General features: G+C 42.0%; 1 protein-coding gene across 2 annotated transcripts; it reads right to left on the bottom strand.

Annotated features, from left to right (window-relative positions):
* Window positions 2,723-17,558, bottom strand: TM4SF1 (transmembrane 4 L six family member 1). 2 transcript variants are annotated; one of them, XM_005675457.3, is made up of 6 exons: window positions 17,540-17,558; window positions 10,684-10,942; window positions 9,084-9,173; window positions 8,849-8,994; window positions 5,819-5,999; window positions 2,723-3,577 (listed from the first exon to the last, which is right to left on the bottom strand). In XM_005675457.3, the coding sequence occupies exons 2-6, from the start codon at window positions 10,858-10,860 to the stop codon at window positions 3,563-3,565; spliced, it is 609 nt and encodes a 202-aa protein (XP_005675514.1). In that variant the 5' UTR covers window positions 10,861-10,942; window positions 17,540-17,558; the 3' UTR covers window positions 2,723-3,562. The 2 variants fall into 2 exon arrangements, with proteins under 2 accessions (XP_005675514.1, XP_013821274.1); XM_013965820.2 differs by lacking the exon at window positions 17,540-17,558 and adding an exon at window positions 11,163-11,177.

The raw sequence follows: 18,775 nt of genomic DNA, 5'->3' as shown, positions 1-18,775 counted from the left end.
CAGAGAAAACTATCTAACCTTGAATCCATATGTGCTATTCAGGTGACTCAGTTTCTACAGAAATTTTTGTTTTCATGTTGCCAGGTGATAATAAGCTGTTTCAGTATAGTTCCTGGGGGATTTCCCAGCCAAACTGAGGGGTTTAGAATATGACAGATGCAGAATATGAGCTATGAATAGAAATAAACTAGGGTAGAAGGGAATCTGTGTAAGCTATTTCCTCCGGACAATTTCTGTTAAAGGATCTACAAACTAGGAGAAACTTTGAGCCACTCAGATTTGGGCTCTGAGGGGGATGACTTAAGGGTCACATTTGTTGTTCAGTTGCCAAGTAGTATCTGACTCTTCGAGACCCCACGGATGGCAGCATGCCAGGATTCCGTCCCTTACCATCTCCCAGAGTTTGCCCCAAGTTCATGTCTGTTGAACTGTAATGCCATCCAACCATCACATCCTCTGCTTCCCTCTTCTCCTCTACCTTCAGTCTTTCCCAGCATCAGAGTATTTTCCAATGAGTTTCATTTTCCAATGAGACCCTTTTCCAAAGGGTCACAGGAGCCTGCCAAAGCCCCCTCTGGTGGGGAAAGAGTCTGAGTTCCAGAGATAAGACTCCAGCATCTGGGCAGGGACAGCAGAGAAAGAGGAGAGGGCAAAGGAAACTAGTGGGTTTTCATGTTAGACTGGCCTGGATTTAAGCATGGTTTCTTCACTTGCAAAATGTGACATGGGGCAGACTAGTCAACCTCTCTGACCTTCGACTCTATAAACGGGAGACATGCACCACCTCAGAGACATGCACCACCTCTCTGTTAAGAGATTTCAGGGAAACAATACGTGTAGAAACTAAGCAGAGTAATGAATATGTTGAAGGAACTCAGTTGAGTTGCTATTATTACTGTCATGATTAATAAGCGTTATTGCCGTTTCCTTTGAGGATAGATTTAGGGGGGAAAAGTGCTTAATCAGTGGGTCTTTATGCCTCTTTTTTGGATCCTCTGTTGTAGGGGTTCTTTTTTTAGGTCTTTGTTTATCTCTTTCAGTTGGAGTCTAACTGCTTTATAAATCTATTTGGCACACGGTAGTGTGTATATGTCGATGCTCCTTTCTCCATCTCTCCTACTCTCTCCTCCCCCCGTGTCCACACGTTCACTCTCTGCGTCTGTATCTCTACTCCTGTCTTACAAATAGGATCATCTTACCATTTCTTAAGATTCCATATACATATGTTAATATATGATATTTGTTTTTCTCTTTCTGTTGCAGGAGTTCTTATGCGTGTGCATGCTAAGTCGCTTCAATCGTGTCCAACTCTTTGCGACCCTATGCACTGTAACCTGTCAGTTTCCTCTGTCCAAGGGATTCTCCAGGCAAGAATACTGCAGTGGGTTGCCATGCTCTCCTCCAGGGGAATCTTCCCAACCCAGTGATCTAACCTGTATCTCTTATGTCTCCTGCATGGGCAAGTGGGTTCTTTACTGCTAGCGCCACCTGGGTAACCTAGTGCCTAAGGACTCCTAAGAGGACCATGGATTGCTATCTATGGTGAAAGAAGTTGTTAAACTTGGATGGAAACAAATTTTATCATTGTTTTTATTAACCTCTAATGAAAATTTAGTATTAATATATCCTTTGTTGTGACTGCATGGAAGAAGTCACAGCAGAATCAGGATACTGATTGTACTTTGAACAACACAAAATTACACATCATTTTGTATCACATAGAAATTGTTGGATATATCTCAAAATATCATTTCAATTGGAATTGTATTTCAAAAGTACAGTAGTTTGGGGACTTGCCTGGTAGTCCAGTGGCTAAGACTCCATGCTCCCAATGCAGGTGACCCAGGTTTGCTCCCTGGTCAGGGAACTAGATCCCACATGTTTCACCTAAGGGTTTATATGTCACAACTAAAAATCCTACACACCAGGGCTAAAGATCCTACATGCTGAAATGAAGACCCCATGCAGCCAAATAAATTAATAAAGAAGTACAGTAGTTCTTAGACACCCCCCTTTAGCCCACTGCTACATCACTCTTGATCACTGTTTTCCTGTCTACAGGTGCTGGTGTGATGGAGCTGCCTTGCAAGACAACTATCTTATGATTTTAAAAAATGTTTTGTTAAAATAGTCAGTATCTGGGTTTACTTTCTTATCCTATGTCTTTGTTTTTTGCATTTTAAACAGTATTCTTCAAAAGAGTCCATAACCTTCAGCAGACTGCCTGAAAGACCAAGGTACAAGAAAGATTAGAAGGAGACCTTGGTCTCAGGAGGAGCTCTGCTGTCTAACAGCCAGTGAGGCTTCTTTATTAACTAACTAGTTTGTCTGTTGCCTAGGCCAGTAAACACCAAATGCAGACAGTTTCTGTATATAATTCCCAGTAGGGCAGGGGACTCTTGTCACTTGAAAGAACCTAACAATATAACAGATGCGAGATGTAAAGCGAGAAAACATCTGTTACCTCCAGAGGAGCCTGCTGTCTGGAGCACCCAAGGCAAAGGAAAGTTGCATGATGAGGTAGATGGCCCAAATGCATGGATAGCAGAGGAAGATAGAAAAGGAGAAAGAGGCTGAAGAAGAGAAAGTGATCAAGAAACCAGAAGACACAAAGCCCCTAGCAATGGAGGCCATACAATCTGCAGACTGAAAACAAAAAAAAAAAACCAGGAAGAAAAAAAGAGGAACATGAAACAAAGGACGATGAAACCAAACAACAAAATGGTAGTGAATACTTTATTTGCTGTACTGAAACAAGTAAATTTGGGGGTATTTCCTCATGGTCCTCCCACCCCTCCTTCCCTATATTCCCATGATGATCAACTGCTTTATTCCATTTCCCATCTTTCTTCTTGTCCAGGCCTTTCTCTTTTTACATCCACGATCCTCAGTCTTGTCTTTGAAGGCCAAAAAGTTTTCCACATGTCATAAAAATCCAGGATTTGGTCGTCCTTGTAATAACTCACTGCTTTGCCTATTTTGACTCATTCATTTAGATTCAAGTATTCTCAATCTGCCCCTCAACCCCCAACCTGGGGAATTACATGTCTGTTTCATAACATGAGTCAGTTCAAAAGGCCCCTTGTTAGAGCTTTGTATACAAATGGGAAACACCATATAAACAGTGAAAAAATATATCTTTTCAGGTTGTTGGATTTTCTCCTTAATGGTCTTTAAAAAAGCAACTAGAAATCTTTCATTTAATAAACACATGCACATATAAATATATAGAATAGCAACTGGAATGTGATATTTATCATTGTAATGTTTCTCAAAAACATGATTTCAGCCAGAGTTTATCTCAAGTAGGCTGGACACTGTCAGTCTGTTAAATTAACTCCAGAGTGTGGTTTATTTTCTTACTCTTAAAAAAAAAACAGAATTTCTCTGCTAAGTTCAAACACCAGTGTCTAGAGAAGATGCCAGTCTTTATACACACTTATAAAAGTAGAACACGTAGTGTATGATACACTAGTATAAAGTTTTACAAATTAATACAAGTAAAATATATAAATTACAGTGACACAGAGGAAGATTTTGGGTTTGTCTTGGGGTAGTTCTTCTAGCAGTCATATTGCTGTAAAGAAAATGAAATAAGTATCAGGTTCTGATCAGGCTAAACAAACAGTGATGACATTTCGGTGCTTTAAATCTGTTTTAAGCAAACATAAAGCAGACCAATCTCAGCTTCAGCAGGGGTTGGGCCAACAACAATGAGAGCTTAGACAATGCTCATAAAATGTTTCCTAAACAAACCGGACCATTGTCCTTCCCAAGTAAAAGCTGAAGAAAGAGGCCGTGGAAAGTGCAGCTTACAAGGCCTGGCTGGCTTTTATATGTTCCGGTGGGTTTTTAACCTCAAGGATTTAAGAGATAATGTCATGGGAGTTTTACATTGGTGCCAACTCAATGTGGGCAACTTTTGAATTAAATGCTACATACAGAGTTGACCAATCTATACTAAAAATCTTGCTCTTTGAAACTGTCTTTTGTCTTGCAAACAAACATAACAGATCTGACCTGCAGTGTCTGGGAAGAAACCACCCCTATAGTAACTGGGAAACCCAGTAGAACTCTTGGCTCCCTTAACCTGGAAGAGTGTCATTCTGCCAAACCACTATAGCAATTTTAGTCATTGACACATTATATTGTTGTTTAATCACTAAGTCTTGTTTGACTCCAGCCAGGCTCCTCTGTCCATGGAATTCTCCAGGCAAGAAAAACAGAGTGGGTTACCATTTCCTTCTCCAGGATATCTTCCTGAGCCAGGGATCCTGCTTTGGCAGGTGAATACCTGTCTCCAAAATGCACCAGTGCTGAAGTACAATGGGGTCTCACCCAGTTTATACTCTTGCCTTGTAGGAAACTCAAGGCTAAAGATAGGTTATATTATAGTAATCCCAAGAGCCTTCTTTGCCTCTGCCCAACCGTATTGCCTGGAAACAATTCCATATTGAAAGTTTTCCACTCTGCTGTTTTCTCGGAAATTTGGCAGGCTCCCAAAGCAATTATTAATCTTGCTGTATTTGCCTGATAAGGACATCTAGATTTTTATTTTAGCTTCCCCTCAAAATTATAGAAAGTTTCCATCTATTTAGAGCAAAACTTTTCATGATAGCCATGGGGTTTTCATTTTTCATTAGGCTTAGGCTTTGTCTTACTTTCAAATAAAGTTAGGAAACCTTGAACCAGAGAAGTAAATGGTTAGGAAAATACAAATTAAGTAAGTTTCAGTTTTCCTAATCCTGCTTTACAGAACAAGACATAAAACAACCCTCCCTTTCCCCCAAATCTGACCAAAGCTGGACTTCTATCAGTTCAGTAATATATGTTTTTTTACAAAAATATAAAAACAAGAACTTTCCCCACTACTAACAAATGCATATTTCTTTTCCAAATCACATCCCCAGGAAACAAGCGCTTCCTGGTTTTCTTTCACAGTGAAAGGTTTTTAATAAGCTGTTATTCAAAGGCTACTAGTGATTCTCTATGCTTAGCTATTTGGGTATTTTTGTGACTCCTTATTAGGAAGGAACTGTAGAAACCCAACAGAACGGCAAGTCCTGCATACAGGTTAAGAGCAGGAGCCGTGGCATTTGAAGCCTGTTGCTTCCTGACTAGGTAATCTTAGAATCTTTGCTTAATCTCTGCATCATAGGCTCTTCTGGAACAGGGGTTTAACAGGATGCCTAGGGCAATGGGTGATAGCAGTTACTTGTGTATACTAGTTGGGAATGTTAGAGCAGGCAGAGAGAGAACATTTCTTTTGTGTCTCTGCAGTCTGAGCAGGGGTAGCGAAAGGGGTAGTGGGTTAGATCCCTGAAGAAGCACCTTGTCTATGGGTGATATTGTCTTATTTACACAGAGCCAACTACAAAGAACCAAGATAACTCAGTAACTGTGACTCTCAAGGAAGCTTACCATTGAGAGCAAAACCCAATGAAGGAAGGGATAGTTAGGGAGTTTGGGGTCAATACATACATACTGTTATGTTTAAAATGGATATCCAACAAGGTCCTACTATATAGCACAAGGAACTCTGCTCAGTGTTATATGGCAAACTAGGCGGGAAGGGAGTCTGGGGGAGAAGAGATACATGTATATATATGACTAAGTCCCTTTGCTGTCAACCTGAAACCATCACAACACTGTTAATTGGCTCTACCCCAGTATAAAGTAAACAGTTAAAAAGAAAACCCACTGCTGTAAATGCTTTTCCACAAAAATGGAATAAACACTAGTAGGTTGAGCAGGGTTCAATTTTTATCTTCTTGTCTCTAGGATGAAAACAATGGTGCATTGTTACACAGATTCTTACCTGTTGGCGAGAGGAACAATAACCACAGACACCTCCAAGCATTCCGTTTATTACTTGAATGAGACACAAGATGAATTCAATCCCACCAAGTGCCAAGAGGATCGAAAACAGAGAGACATTCCATTCCACTATATGCTTGGGTTCGACGCATTGGGACCATGTGGAGCTATCCAGGAGGTAACTGTGGATAAAAAGAGAAACTTCTGACACACAGCCACACCAATGGGATGTCTCATAAACATACTTCTGGGCCATGTTTTTTCATTTAGAAAAAAAAAACATTAATTCAATGCCTTATATCAGATGCTTCCAATCCAAGTCTTTCTGCAGAATAAGGAATTTAGCCCAGATCTTGTTGCAATAATTAATAGAAAATTCAGCAAAGACTGTTGAGCACTCAGTGTGAGTTAGACATCTAGACAAGTCTAGGGATAGAATAGACTGAACTCTGTCCTGGAAAAGCATTTCTTAAGAGAAGGAATGATAGGCAATCTGAAAGCAACCGATATCTTGATCAGGTAAACTAAGTGTCAAAGGGTCACAGAGGAAGGACACGTAACTTGGGCAAAGGAGAAGAGTTGCTTATGTATCTAGTCCACAAGTCTGAGCTCCATGAAGGCAGGAACTAGAGCTGTTCATCACTGTCTATTCAGTCCCTAGACCAGCATCTGGTCCATAGTAAGTATTCAACACAATGGAAGAAGGAATTGAATGACAAATAGCAATCTGAAGTCATTCTGTGAAATGTTAGCTAACCGTCTGCTATTGTTTAGTTGCTAAGTCATGTCCAACTCTTTTTCAACCCCATAGACTATAGCCTGCCAAGCTCCTCTGTCTGTGGGATTCTCCAGGCAAGAATACTGGAGTGGGTTGCCATTTTCTTCTCCAGGGGATTGAGCCCATATCTCCTGCATTGTAGGCAGATTCTTTACCACTCAGCCACCAGGGAAGCCTCAGCAAACCATACTGGAGTCATTATCTGAATATACATAACCTTAATAAAATAGGATTCAATCATATGGGAAATTCTAGGATTAACTTAATCCCATTCAGAGATCTGGAGTAATTCTTTCCTTGTAATGTCTTCCTACCACAACAGAACAAAGGGACTGGGGATTAGAGCCCTCATTTTGGAATGGTCAATGGAGCCAGTCAGAAATTCGATTTGATTGATGGAATTATGATTGATTATGAAAAAATTCTGTTCTTCTGACCCTGTATTTAACAAAAATCCATAATTTCAGGACACAATGGAAAACAGTTCTTTGGCTCTACTTGGCTATTAAGCAACTAACCACTGGCTTGTTATTTCCCATGCTGAAATCTCTGAAGAAGTAGAAATGTGGAATGACATAGAAACTGGAAGTTTCTTGCAGAAGTTGATTGGATCCATGAGAGGGGAGATAGAATAATCAGCTATAAACTTTCCTCTAACTTTATAGCTGATGAATCACCTCTCCTTGGATGAATCATAATGTTTTTTTAGAGGTGGGTTTGTGTGGTAGATCACATGTTTTTGAATACAGGAGTAACCAGTTTCTACTGGTACATTCAGTATATTCAGAACAAAGCATGAAAAGTATGATCCGAGAAATCATGATCAATAACAATTTTAAACACCAAAATTTCAAATTCCAGTGAGCACTGTTTTCATTCAGAAGCTATCATTGGGCTGTACCCATTGCAAGCTGTAATAAGATGGCAGTGCTCATTCTGTCAGCTTTTGTGACAAATATTTTACATATAGTAACTTATCCTGACAACTGTCATTGGTTTTATTTTACAGATAAAATAACTGAGATGCAGAGAGCTCAATTCACCTTTTTCTAGTTACTGAGACAGTAAATTCAGAGCTGGAATTGAACTCTGTTGCTGCTGCTGCTGCTAAGTCGCTTCAGTCGAGTCCGACTCTGTGCGACCCCATAGATGGCAGCTCCCCATGCTCTGCCATCCCTGGGATTCTCCAGGCAAGAACACTGGAGTGGGCTGCCATTTCCTTCTCCAATGCATGAAAGTGAAAAGTGAAAGTGAAGTCGCTCAGTCGTGTCCAACTCTTTGAGACCCCATGGACTGCAGCCCACCAGGCTCCTCTGTCCATGGGATTTTCCAGGCAAGAGTACTGGAGTGGGTTGCCATTGGAATTGAACTTAGGATCGATCCAATTCCATATTCATGATCTTAAGATATCACTTCATGCCACAAAATTCATGAGAGACAAACATTTCTGAAAGTATATGAGCAATTCAAATTCATGATTCATATTATTTTCACTCATGAATCCCATGACTAAAGCTTTCAAAATTCAGTATGTCATTCATTTATCATTATGTACATCAGATTCTATCAGCTATTTCTGTCCTTTTCTCAATAATAGACAAGTAATACAGTATCAGCATAAAACAGTGGAGCCATTTGGATTTTCCCAATGTTAAAGTCATGAATAAGAGCTGTCTTATACAGCCTGACCACTTTGAATAAAGGGTGTATTATACATAATTGCTATGTTATATGTGAGTGTGTGTGTGTTGGTAGTGTGATTGACCCTGGGCTGTGGTTAAATCCATATGGCTTTCACTGGTGCTTTATAAGGATTCCATAAGATTTTCTTCTAAATAGTAGAATCAGACAATTGCTCTGGTATAGTATACACACGATACAAACACAGGCTCTATAGCTAGGCTGCCTGGGTTCAAATCCTGACTGTCACATCTTAGCAATGTGACTTTAGATAAGTTACTTGATCTCCCTGGGCCTCCATACCCTCATCTGTAAAAGAGGAGCAATAGTGGAAGTCCCTTCACATGTCATCAAGAGGACTGAGCCAGTGAATCCATTAAAAAGCTTCTCTGGGTCAGAGAATGGGAATCCATCCTCTGATACCCATTGCCTGAATTGTCCCCCAGTCAGTGAGAATAAACCTGGCAAGAGGATGGATGAATGAATGGTTGATGCCTTTTTAATCTGGTGGGTTTACTACTACACACGCGTGGTGGATAAGAATGTGCAGCCTTATTGGGTACAATCACTTACTCTCCCTCTGTGCTGGCAAAGGTATAGTTCCACTGGCCACTGGCATCCATGCATCTTGGTCCTTCCTCTAAGGCCAGTGCAGCCACAATGACACAGTAGCCAGAGCCTCCAATTCCAATGAGTGCAGCCAGTATAGAAGACAGCATCTAGGGAAGGGAGGACCACCAGAAGTGAGGCACAGAACATCGCAGCTACCCCTCAGGGACCATTTCCCCACCAGAGCGGGAGGACCTACCGCACATCTTTTGCCACAGTTTTCATGGCCACAGCACCCGCAGCAGTCTTCCTGTTCCAGCCCAATGAAGGTGAATGCTGGCAGGAACATCTGGTTAGAAAGCATGCAAATCGAAATCATTGACTTTCCCCGGGTCCATAAGGGTCAGTCAATCTAAGCATCTTTTGGTAAAACATTTTTCTTTCTGATATTGCTGAACGTCTTTGGCTTAGGCTGAGCAAATATCTCAGAGAACATAAACTCTGAGAAGAGAAAAACCTTTAAAGTGTAATATCTGATTATTTTTATGTAGTCTGTCACGTTAGGTAGGGTCAGGATATAGCATGGGAGGGGTAAAATAATAACCCATAAATGTGTTAATTCCATAAGAGTTCATAACTTAGTTCCAGATGCAAACTGTTTTGAAAATATTAAACCCTATCTTTAAATCTGTTGGTTGGTTGGTTTGTTTACCCTTGTAAAGCATGGAGGAGAACAACAAAACTTTAAGAGAATAACTAAAAAAAAATTTTATAAACAAGAGAGAAGAAAACTCAGTAGAGTAAAGGTGCACTGCTTCACTGAAGACACCATTGCATGGTTGTAATGTCACAATAAAGCTCTTAAAATGAGCTTGAAACCCTTTGAGTTCAAGATCAAAAGAAGTTTAAACAAGCAAGGTATTGTATTAAAGACAAATGATTATGAAATTAACTATACCTCAGTGAAACAAAACAAGACAAAAACTGACTTGAGAACTAGTGGGAGAAAAAAAAAAGTGATTATGTTAGCATGATAGTAATGCTTAAATTCAAAGCAGATTTGCCATACCAGAGTTAGTGTATTAAGTTTAAATATCCTTTACTGGACTAAGAAAAATATTCTGTATGGTATTAGCAGTTCCATAAAACTTCTCTTCAAAATTCTCAATCCCAGCATTTCAAAGTGGCAAACCCAAGTTTGCCCGCATTCTTTCCAGGCTATGGTCGAAGCTAATACTTTCAGCACCCAGGCTGGCAGGCAAATTCCTCTCACTTCACTTAAAAACAAACTTTGGAAAAAACAACACATTCCACTATTAGCTTCAGACCATGATTTGCTGCTAACTGAAGGATTTTCCCTAAACGCCACACCCCAGGCTTACATAAAGGAGAAAATATATAGTCCTTTCTAAATAGCAGCACTCTCACAATTCATTATTTTTCCCTGTCACAGATGCTTGAGAACAAACAGCAAAGTATTTTTTTCCAAAACTCTGTTGATTTAGACAGAGAACTATCGGACTCCTCCCCGTTTCCCAGAGCGGATGTGAAATGAGTACTGGCTGCAGGGCTAGAAACTCTAGAGGTTCTCAAATCTGATTGAAAAGCTAGCCTCTGTTTCCAGCTGTAAAGTAAGAGAATTTAGCAAAAAGGCAGTTGAAATGGGGATTTTGTAAACCAACCTCTAGTAAAATGAATACCCTATACTGATCTCAACGTTCCTTGATAAGTTTTCAAAATAAGAATGAACAAAAATCCTGGATTTGGAAACATGCTTTATAGAAAACTTTCCATGAAAACATCTCATCTAACAGGAAAGAAATTTTTTTCAAGGCTGTAATGATTTCTGAACGACTTACCAGCAAGCCCCCTCCCAGGATACCGGAGAAGAACCACACGAAGCGGCTGAGATGGTTATCAGAAGCATACTTGGTTTCCCCATTAGGAAAGTAAAGCAAAATATTAGCGACAATGCAGAGGATGGCGAGCCACACCAGCGAATGTCCGATGCATCGCGCGCATCTTCCGTAGCACATGGTGGTGGAGTTTATGTCCGCCCTCCCTTTACTCCGCGGCTGGGCTCGGTGATGGCCTTGATCAGATGAGAGCGTGCCCCGTCTGCGGGAGAAAGCAGAAACAGTTCTCAGCCCATTCCTGCAACCTCTTAAATACTCTGAGTTCTTAGTCACCACCGGTGGATGAGGTACTTGGTTTTCATTGGTCCTGATTGCAGGCTCCAGTTGCGGGGGGGTGGGGGGGGGAGCCGGAGGGTTGGTAGGGAGAGAATGTCCCGCCCTCCAAATGAAATCCTTGGGACAAAGGAAACCAGGGGCAGGACCTGAGAAACAGCCTCTGTTATAGGCGAGAGAGAAGATGATTAATCCTCCACAAGGAATTCACTGTGTAACTCCTTCACAGGATTAAAAAAAAAGAAAATCCACAGGAAAGTCTAATTCAACTTTCCAGTAAATGCCAAGCGACCGCCGTGTGACAGCCCTGGTGGAGGCTGCAAGTCTGCTCCACGCAGCTCTCTGGACGGCTTCCAGGCTGAGGCCTCTGTGTTCACTTCCACCTCTGTGCTGATTTAATCTGAGACCTGAAGCAGTCTCTGGAGTTGTAAGCTCCTGTCCCTGTCTGTTAAAGGGTGTAGGAGCCATCACTCACAGATTTAAGGAGGCTGTTGGGAAAATGACAGGGTTGCCTTCTTTCCTCTGCCTCTGGTGTGCTCAGCAGGACACACCTACTGTTCAGCCTTCCCAGACATCTGCCTCCAAAACAAATCTGGCACCAACACAAAGGTGGCATTAGTCAATACAAAGGGAATTTAGCAAAAAGATAGTTGAAATGGGGATTTTGTGAACCAACCTCTAGTAAAATGAATGCCCTATACCGATCTTAACGTTCCTTGATAAGTTTTCAAAATAAGAATGAACAAAAATCCTGGATTTGGAAACATGCTTTATAGAAAACTTTCCATGAAAACATCTCATCTAACAGGAAAGAAATTTTTCTTTTTCAAGGCTGTAATGATTTCTGAACGACTTACCAGCAAGCCCCCTCCCAGGATACCAGAGAAGAACCACACAAAGCGGCTGAGATGGTTATCAGAAGCATACTTGGTTTCCCCATTAGGAAAGTAAAGCAAAATATTAGCGACAATGCAGAGGATGGCGAGCCACACCAGCGAATGTCCGATGCATCGCGCGCATCTTTTTATTCCCGAGTATTGCTGTCGGGCAGAGCAATGCCAGCATGGGCCAAGAGAGACCTAAAGCCTGGGAAAAGAATAAAAAAGAAGAAAGAAAGAAAAACAAAGGAACAGAAGATAAAAGGACTTGGCAAGCGGAGTGGGGAAGCAAGATTGAGAGAGTCTGGGTTTACTGAGAGAAACATACCCAGTTGAAGAGGGCACAGGACAAGCAGTGGTCTGCCAACAAGATGAGTTTTTGCAGGCCTGAAAGCATGTTAGATGAACTTTCTGGTCTGATTATCTTACAGAAGGAGGGATAGGATTCTGAATAAGTCTAGCCCTTGAATAGCAGGTGGCACTGGCCAGGTGGGTAAGGGGAGGACTGATTGATTGGCTAAGTGGAGCCAGGACTGCAGGGACTCCATCACCAGGACAAAATAATGAATACAAAATAGAGGCCAAAGGCCAAGATGAGGCATTGTTAGTTCAAAAGAGGAAAGTGAGGAACTTCCCTGGGGGTCCAGTGGCTAAGACTCCATGTTCCCAATGTAGGGGGCCTGGGTTCGATCCCTGGTCAGGGAACTGGATCCCACATGCTGCAACCAAAGATCCTTTGTGTTGCAGCTAAGACCTGGTACAGCCAACTAAATTTTTTTTTAAATTTTATTTATTTTAATTGGATTCTAATTACTTTACAATATTGTAATGGTTTTTGCCATACATTGACATGAATTAGCCACGGGTTTACATGTGTTCCCCATCCTTAATCCCCCTCCCACCTCCCTCCCCATCCCATCCCTATGGGCCATCCCAGTGCACCAGCCTTAGCACCCTGTCTCATGCATTGAACCTGGACTGGTGATCTGTTTCACATATGATATTATACATGTTTCAATGCTATTCTCTCAGATCATCCCACCCTCTCCTTCTCCCACAGAATCCAAAAGACTGTTCTATACATCTGTGTCTCTTTTGCTGTCTCGCATACAGGGTTATCATTACCATCTTTCTAAATTCCATATATATATGCATTAGTATACTGTATTCTTTCTGGCTTACTTCACTCTGTATAATAGGCTCCAGTTTCATCCACCTCATTAGAACTGATTCAAATGTATTCTTTTTAATGGCTGAGTAATATTCCATTGTGTATATGTACCACAGCTTTCTTATCCATTCATCTGCTGATGGACATCTAGGTTGCTTCCATGTCCTGGCTATTATAAACAGTGCTACGATGAACATTGGGGTACACTGTCTCTTTCAACTGTGGTTTCCTCAGTGTGTATGCCCAGCAGTGGGATTGCTGGGTCATATGGTAGTTCTATTTCCAGTTTTTTAAGGAATCTCCACACTGTTCTCCATAGTGGCTGTACTAGTTTGCATTCCCACCAACAGAGTAAGAGGGTTCCCTTTTCTCCACACCCTCTCCAGCATTTATTGCTTGTAGATTTTTGGGTAGCAGCCATTCTGACCAGTGTGAGATGGTACCTTATTGTGATTTTGATTTGCGTTTCTCTGATAATGAGTGATGTTGAGCATCTTTTCATGTGTTTGTTAGCCATCTGTATGTCTTCTTTGGAGAAATGTCTCTTTAGTTCTTTGGCCCATTTTTTGATTGGGTTGTTTATTTTTCTGGAACTGAGCTGCAGGAGTTGCTTGTATATTTTTGAGATTAATTCTTTGTCAGTTGCTTCATTTGCTATTATTTTCTCCCATTCTGAAGGCTGTCTTTTCAGTTTGCTTATAGTTTCCTTCATTGTGCAAAAGCCTTTAGGTTTAATTAGGTCCCACTTGTTTATTTTTGCTTTTATTCCATGACTCTGGGAGGTGGGTCATAGAGGATCCTGCTGTGATTTACGTCGGAGAGTGTTTTGCCTATGTTCTCCTCTAGGAGTTTTATAGTTTCTGGTCTTACATTTAGATCTTTAATCCATTTTGAGTTTCTTTTTGTGTGCAGTGTTAGAAAGTGATCTAGTTTCATTCTTTTATAAATGGTTGACCAGTTTTCCCAGCACCACTTATTAAAGAGATTGTTTATTCTCTATTGTATATTCTTACCTCCTTTGTCAAAGATAAGGTGTCCATAGGTGGGTGGATTTATCTCTGGGCCTTCTATTTTGTTCCATTGATCTATATTTCTGTCTTTGTGCCAGTACCATACTGTCTTGATGACTGTGGCTTTGTAGTAGAGCCTGAAGTCAGGCAAGTTGATAATTTTTTTTAAATAAAAAAGAGGAAGGTGAACCCAGCTGATGAATCTAGAAGCTCAGGCTGAGGCCAGGGTTTAAAGGATTTGGACCAGATCTAGAGGGCAGAACACACGTCAAAACTGAAGAGCCAGCTGGTGTTAATGACATGGGATCCAGACTGGGAGAAGGATCCAAGAGGAAGCATGTCCTGAGCATACTAGAAAGGGTGAATATTCAGACTGGCCTAAGAAATAGATGAATGGAAAACTGAGTTGAGTGCAGACAGGGAAGCCCAGAATCACCCACTTGCTCAGGGATAGGAAGGCAGGTCTTTATAAGATGATCACAGGACTTCCCTGTGGTCCAGGGCTAGAGAATCCACTTCCAATGCAGGTAGATGCAGGTTTGAGCTCCGGTAGGGTAACTATGATCCCATATGCTGTAGAGCAATGAAGCCTACAAGATGGCTAGAGAAGCCTGCATGCCACAACAAAAACCCAGCACAGCCAAATTAAACTAAATAAATGAACAAAGCAGAAGGAGCATTAAAAATAAAAAAAAGAAGAACATCTCTCCATCACCACCATCTATCCAACAACCAGGCATGGATGCCCTCTGTCCAGGCATGGATGCCCTCTGTCCAGGCATGGATGCCCTCTGTCATGGGTTTAGGTCCTGCTGGGGGTGGATTCCACAGGGGTCAGAATGTGGAGCGGTGGTGCAGGTGAGCGACTGGGTCCTTTGCTGAGGCATCACCGTTCTAACTCTACACTCTGCAGATCTATCCCACCTGTGGCCACAAAGGAGGTGAGCAATCCTTTGATGACTTTGCCTCCATGTGCTTAGATCCCCATCCTCCTTCTCCCTCCATCCTTATAGTCAGCAGAGCAAAGAGAGGAGAGCAGGGGGCTTGGAAAGAGAAAATCTGGGGTGACAGCCCAACTCTGCTCTCTGCCAACTTTGAGGATCAGTTGAGTCGCTTATATTCCTGGGACTCTGTGTTTCCTGCTCTCTAAGATAAAGGGCAGAACTCAATTGGTGGTTCTTAAGTTTTGAGTCTTGTAATGATAAGGACTCTCCCCAGAAAAAGAAATATACATTTATGTAAACACACACATTTTTCACAAAGAGTCTGAAAGAGTCAGACATGACTGAGCGACTAACACACACACATTTTTCACTCCATTCCTGGGGATTCATGGACTCCCTGAAGCTCATTTGTGGATCCTGTCCCACGTTTCTCAAGATGTGGCCCGTCCAGAGATCACCTGCTTGGCAGACACATATTCTGGTCCCTCGCTGGACATACTGAACAGCAATTTGTCAGTGTAAGGGTCAAAGGACTGATGCTGAAGTAGAAGTTCTAATTCTTTGGCCACCTGGTACAAAGAGCCAACTCATTGAAAAAGACCCTGATGCTGGGAAACAATGAGAACAGGAGGAGAAGGGGGCGACAGAGGATGAGATGGTTGGATGGCATCACTGACTCAACAGACATGAGTCTGAGTGAACTCCGGGAGATGGTGAAAGACAGGGAAGCCTGACATGCTGCAATCCATGGGGTTCAAAGAGTCCACACACAACTTAGCAACTGAACAACAAGGGTTGGGGCCAGTCATCTGCATGTTTCACAAACATTTCAAGTGGACCTTATATTCACTCCATAAGATTTTGGAATCACTGGTCCGGTCCATAGCCCAGGTTAAGTATTATTTGTATTAGATGTTAACCTGTGTTGAGAAGAACCCATGAAGGAGAGCATGGCAACCCGCACCAGTATTTTTGCCTGGAGAATTCCATGCACAGAGGAGCCTGGTGGGCTACAATCCATGGGGTTGCAGAGAGTCAGACATGACTGAACAACAATACTTTTTTTCTTAAGGCCACTGTCACCTCCCATGGCATCTCTGCTCTATCAGACAGTGCCTTTATGAATTGTGGGGACATGTCACAATTCATTATAGGCACTTCCAGGCTCAAGCTGACAAAGTTATCTTGTAATATGGAGTCTCTTGCTCTTGAGCACCCTCTGTTTCTATCCCTCTGTGGGCAACCTAAAGCAGGGTCTTTTCTGGTTTGTATTTGTGGCTTAAGACCAGATATGGTTTTCTAGACAATTCCTTCAACCACTTGGCTCTGGTCCTAGCCAGACACTGCCCAAAAGTTGACACTGGCCTTCCTCCTGGCTGTGAACTCTCAGCTTCCTGTGCAGAACTGCTATCATCATGGGTTTCTTTCAACTCTCCAACCCCCATCCATAGCTCTCCCACCAGCACTGCCTTCCTGTCTTCCTAGTTCTGAGCCTCATCTTCTTTTGGAGCTTCAGGCTGTAGGATTCTGCTCACACATCACCTCAGAGGCCAGATGTGTGCATATATCACATACCCCCGTTCTGTTGTCATCCTTGAAATTATTCTGTGTATTCACTTGTTTCTTTTTCCGTTTCTTCCCCTCTCTTCCCCTCTGACTGTGAAACCCTTTCTGCTTTGTCCACTTTTGCTTCCCCAGTGCCTGGTGCACAGTAGGTGCTCCACACATTTTTACTGGAAATTGAGTGAATAAAGTAATGAACCAATGACCTCTCAAGCCTGTTCTTAGTGGGCTGGTGCTCCAGTCCCTCCACCCTCACGTCTGTTTTGCCTCCCTTTGAGCACACAGTCTCACTCCAGAGTTTTAGAGTCCACAGTACTGCTCCTTGATCCTGTCACTGCCAGGCTATTTGATTTGGGGTGAGTTATCAACAATTCTGTACCTCATTTTCTGTCATTCATTCGTTCACCAGTGTTTATTGAGCTACTAATATGTCTTCTAAGTGCTGGGGATGCGGCAATAAATAAAGCTTCCTGCTCTTAAGGAGAGTGCAGTCTATCAGAAGGAGAGAGACAAATTTTTAAAATAGTGCTTAAAAATATATATTGTGTACTGGTGATGAGTGCAGAAAAGGGGAATGACTGGGTGAGGAAGAGGGCCTCTGAGACAGGATAATAACAGAACCTACATCACAGAGTTGCCATGTATGAAGTGAGTCAATGTGTCTAAGGCAGGAAGCACCTGGCATTTAACAATCACTCCACAAATGTTACTTATTACTTATTATTCTCACCAACCAATGCACTCTCCTGGGCAGGATGTCTCTACTCCATTTATGATTCATTATATCTCCGTCTCTGGGATTCCCTCACTCCCATATATGCTAGATCCCTTTATTATTTTTTGTGACTAATTTTAAATACTAGAGTTCCCACAGTTATTAAAAGCTCACTTTTATCTCCCTCATTCACTCAGGAATCAATCTCATCCCATGAATACCTTTGAAAAGAGTGGGTTTTTTACCTCGCTACAAGGACTGCCGGTCTCCGAACACTGGAACTGGTTCTCAATCTCACGTCTCATGTATGCCGTCCTCCCACTGCCAGAAAGGCCCTGTTCTTCCATCCTGCCCTGGTCCATCCCCCTCAGCTTGTTCCCTAGACAAAGCTAGTGAAGTCATCACTTTTCCGTGACACCTCCCATCACATCCCTGCCTACCTCCCAGACCGGCTCATCACTCCTACTTTGTCCTTGAACACACCCCCACTGAGTACCAATCAGCCCACGGTGCACTAATGCACACAGTCACCAGCCTGCCTAGCTCCGCTGGGGTCCCAGAGAGCAGGCTATCCTTTCTTCTTTGAGGGCACAACAGCTAGCACAGTCAGGTATTTAGTTGGGTCCCAATAAAGATTTGCTAAATTTTGTTCAAGTACACAGACAAGTTCTAAGATGATTTGCTTTTAAGCAATGCCCAAAGGTCATATGAAAAGTTGGGCAAAACTGGCATTTGGTATATTTAAACTCCCCAAGTTTCTTTTTTGCCCGTCATGCACATGAGCAGTTGTCATGTGCCTCTTACAGTGAGTTCTCCTAACCATTTGATGTGTGTAATGTGCCCTCAAGAATAATTCCAGGGAAAATTACTTTTGATTATATCAAGATAATAGCAATGTAAGCATGGGTTGTAATGTTGGAAGAAGTCTCGATAGAGTGAATGGTTCAGCCTCCACCCTGTCACAGAATCTTTATGGTCACTTTATAATTAAATCCACAAGGGTTAAATTTTATTATTAAATCCACAAGATTCTTCCCAATGTCATCCAACTAGTGGGCAATAGAAAGGAGTTACGTTTAAGAATTAATGCCAGTGGTCTCTGATTCTATGTGGCAATGGGATTCTACGAGGAAGATTTGAACTCCGATCTCTTACCTCTTGGTTGCTTTCTGACACATGTATTTTGCCTTTCTTATTCGGAAAGTGCTGGTTTCTCAGTCATTTGACATTTGAGAAACATAACCATTCATGCATAGTAACCATACTCAGAGTTGTTTATTTCTGGGGGTTTTGCCTCCGCTGCCACTTTGTTTTTTAAATATTTTTTTATTTGACCTGCTCTGGGTCTTAGCTGCAGCACGTGGAATATTTGATCTTCATTGCAGCATGTGGGATCTTTATTTGCAGTATGTGGGAGTTAGTTCCCTGAATCAGGGGTCAGGCCCAGACTCCCTGCATTGGGAGCACAGAGTCTTAGCCAC

Source organism: Capra hircus, chromosome 1, assembly GCF_001704415.2.
Source record: "Capra hircus breed San Clemente chromosome 1, ASM170441v1, whole genome shotgun sequence".
Taxonomy (NCBI): domain Eukaryota; kingdom Metazoa; phylum Chordata; class Mammalia; order Artiodactyla; family Bovidae; genus Capra; species Capra hircus.
This window is presented reverse-complemented; position numbering and strand designations above follow the sequence as displayed.

Coding starts and splice junctions, on each gene's coding strand:
- TM4SF1 (XM_005675457.3), bottom strand. CDS start 10,860: ATGTGCTACGGAAGATGCGCGCGATGCATCGGACATTCGCTGGTGTGG. Junction 9,174..10,683: donor TCCTGGGAGGGGGCTTGCTG/GTAAGTCGTTCA, acceptor CTTTCTAACCAG/ATGTTCCTGCCAGCATTCAC. Junction 6,000..8,848: donor TTTGCCAGCACAGAGGGAGA/GTAAGTGATTGT, acceptor TTTTATCCACAG/TTACCTCCTGGATAGCTCCA.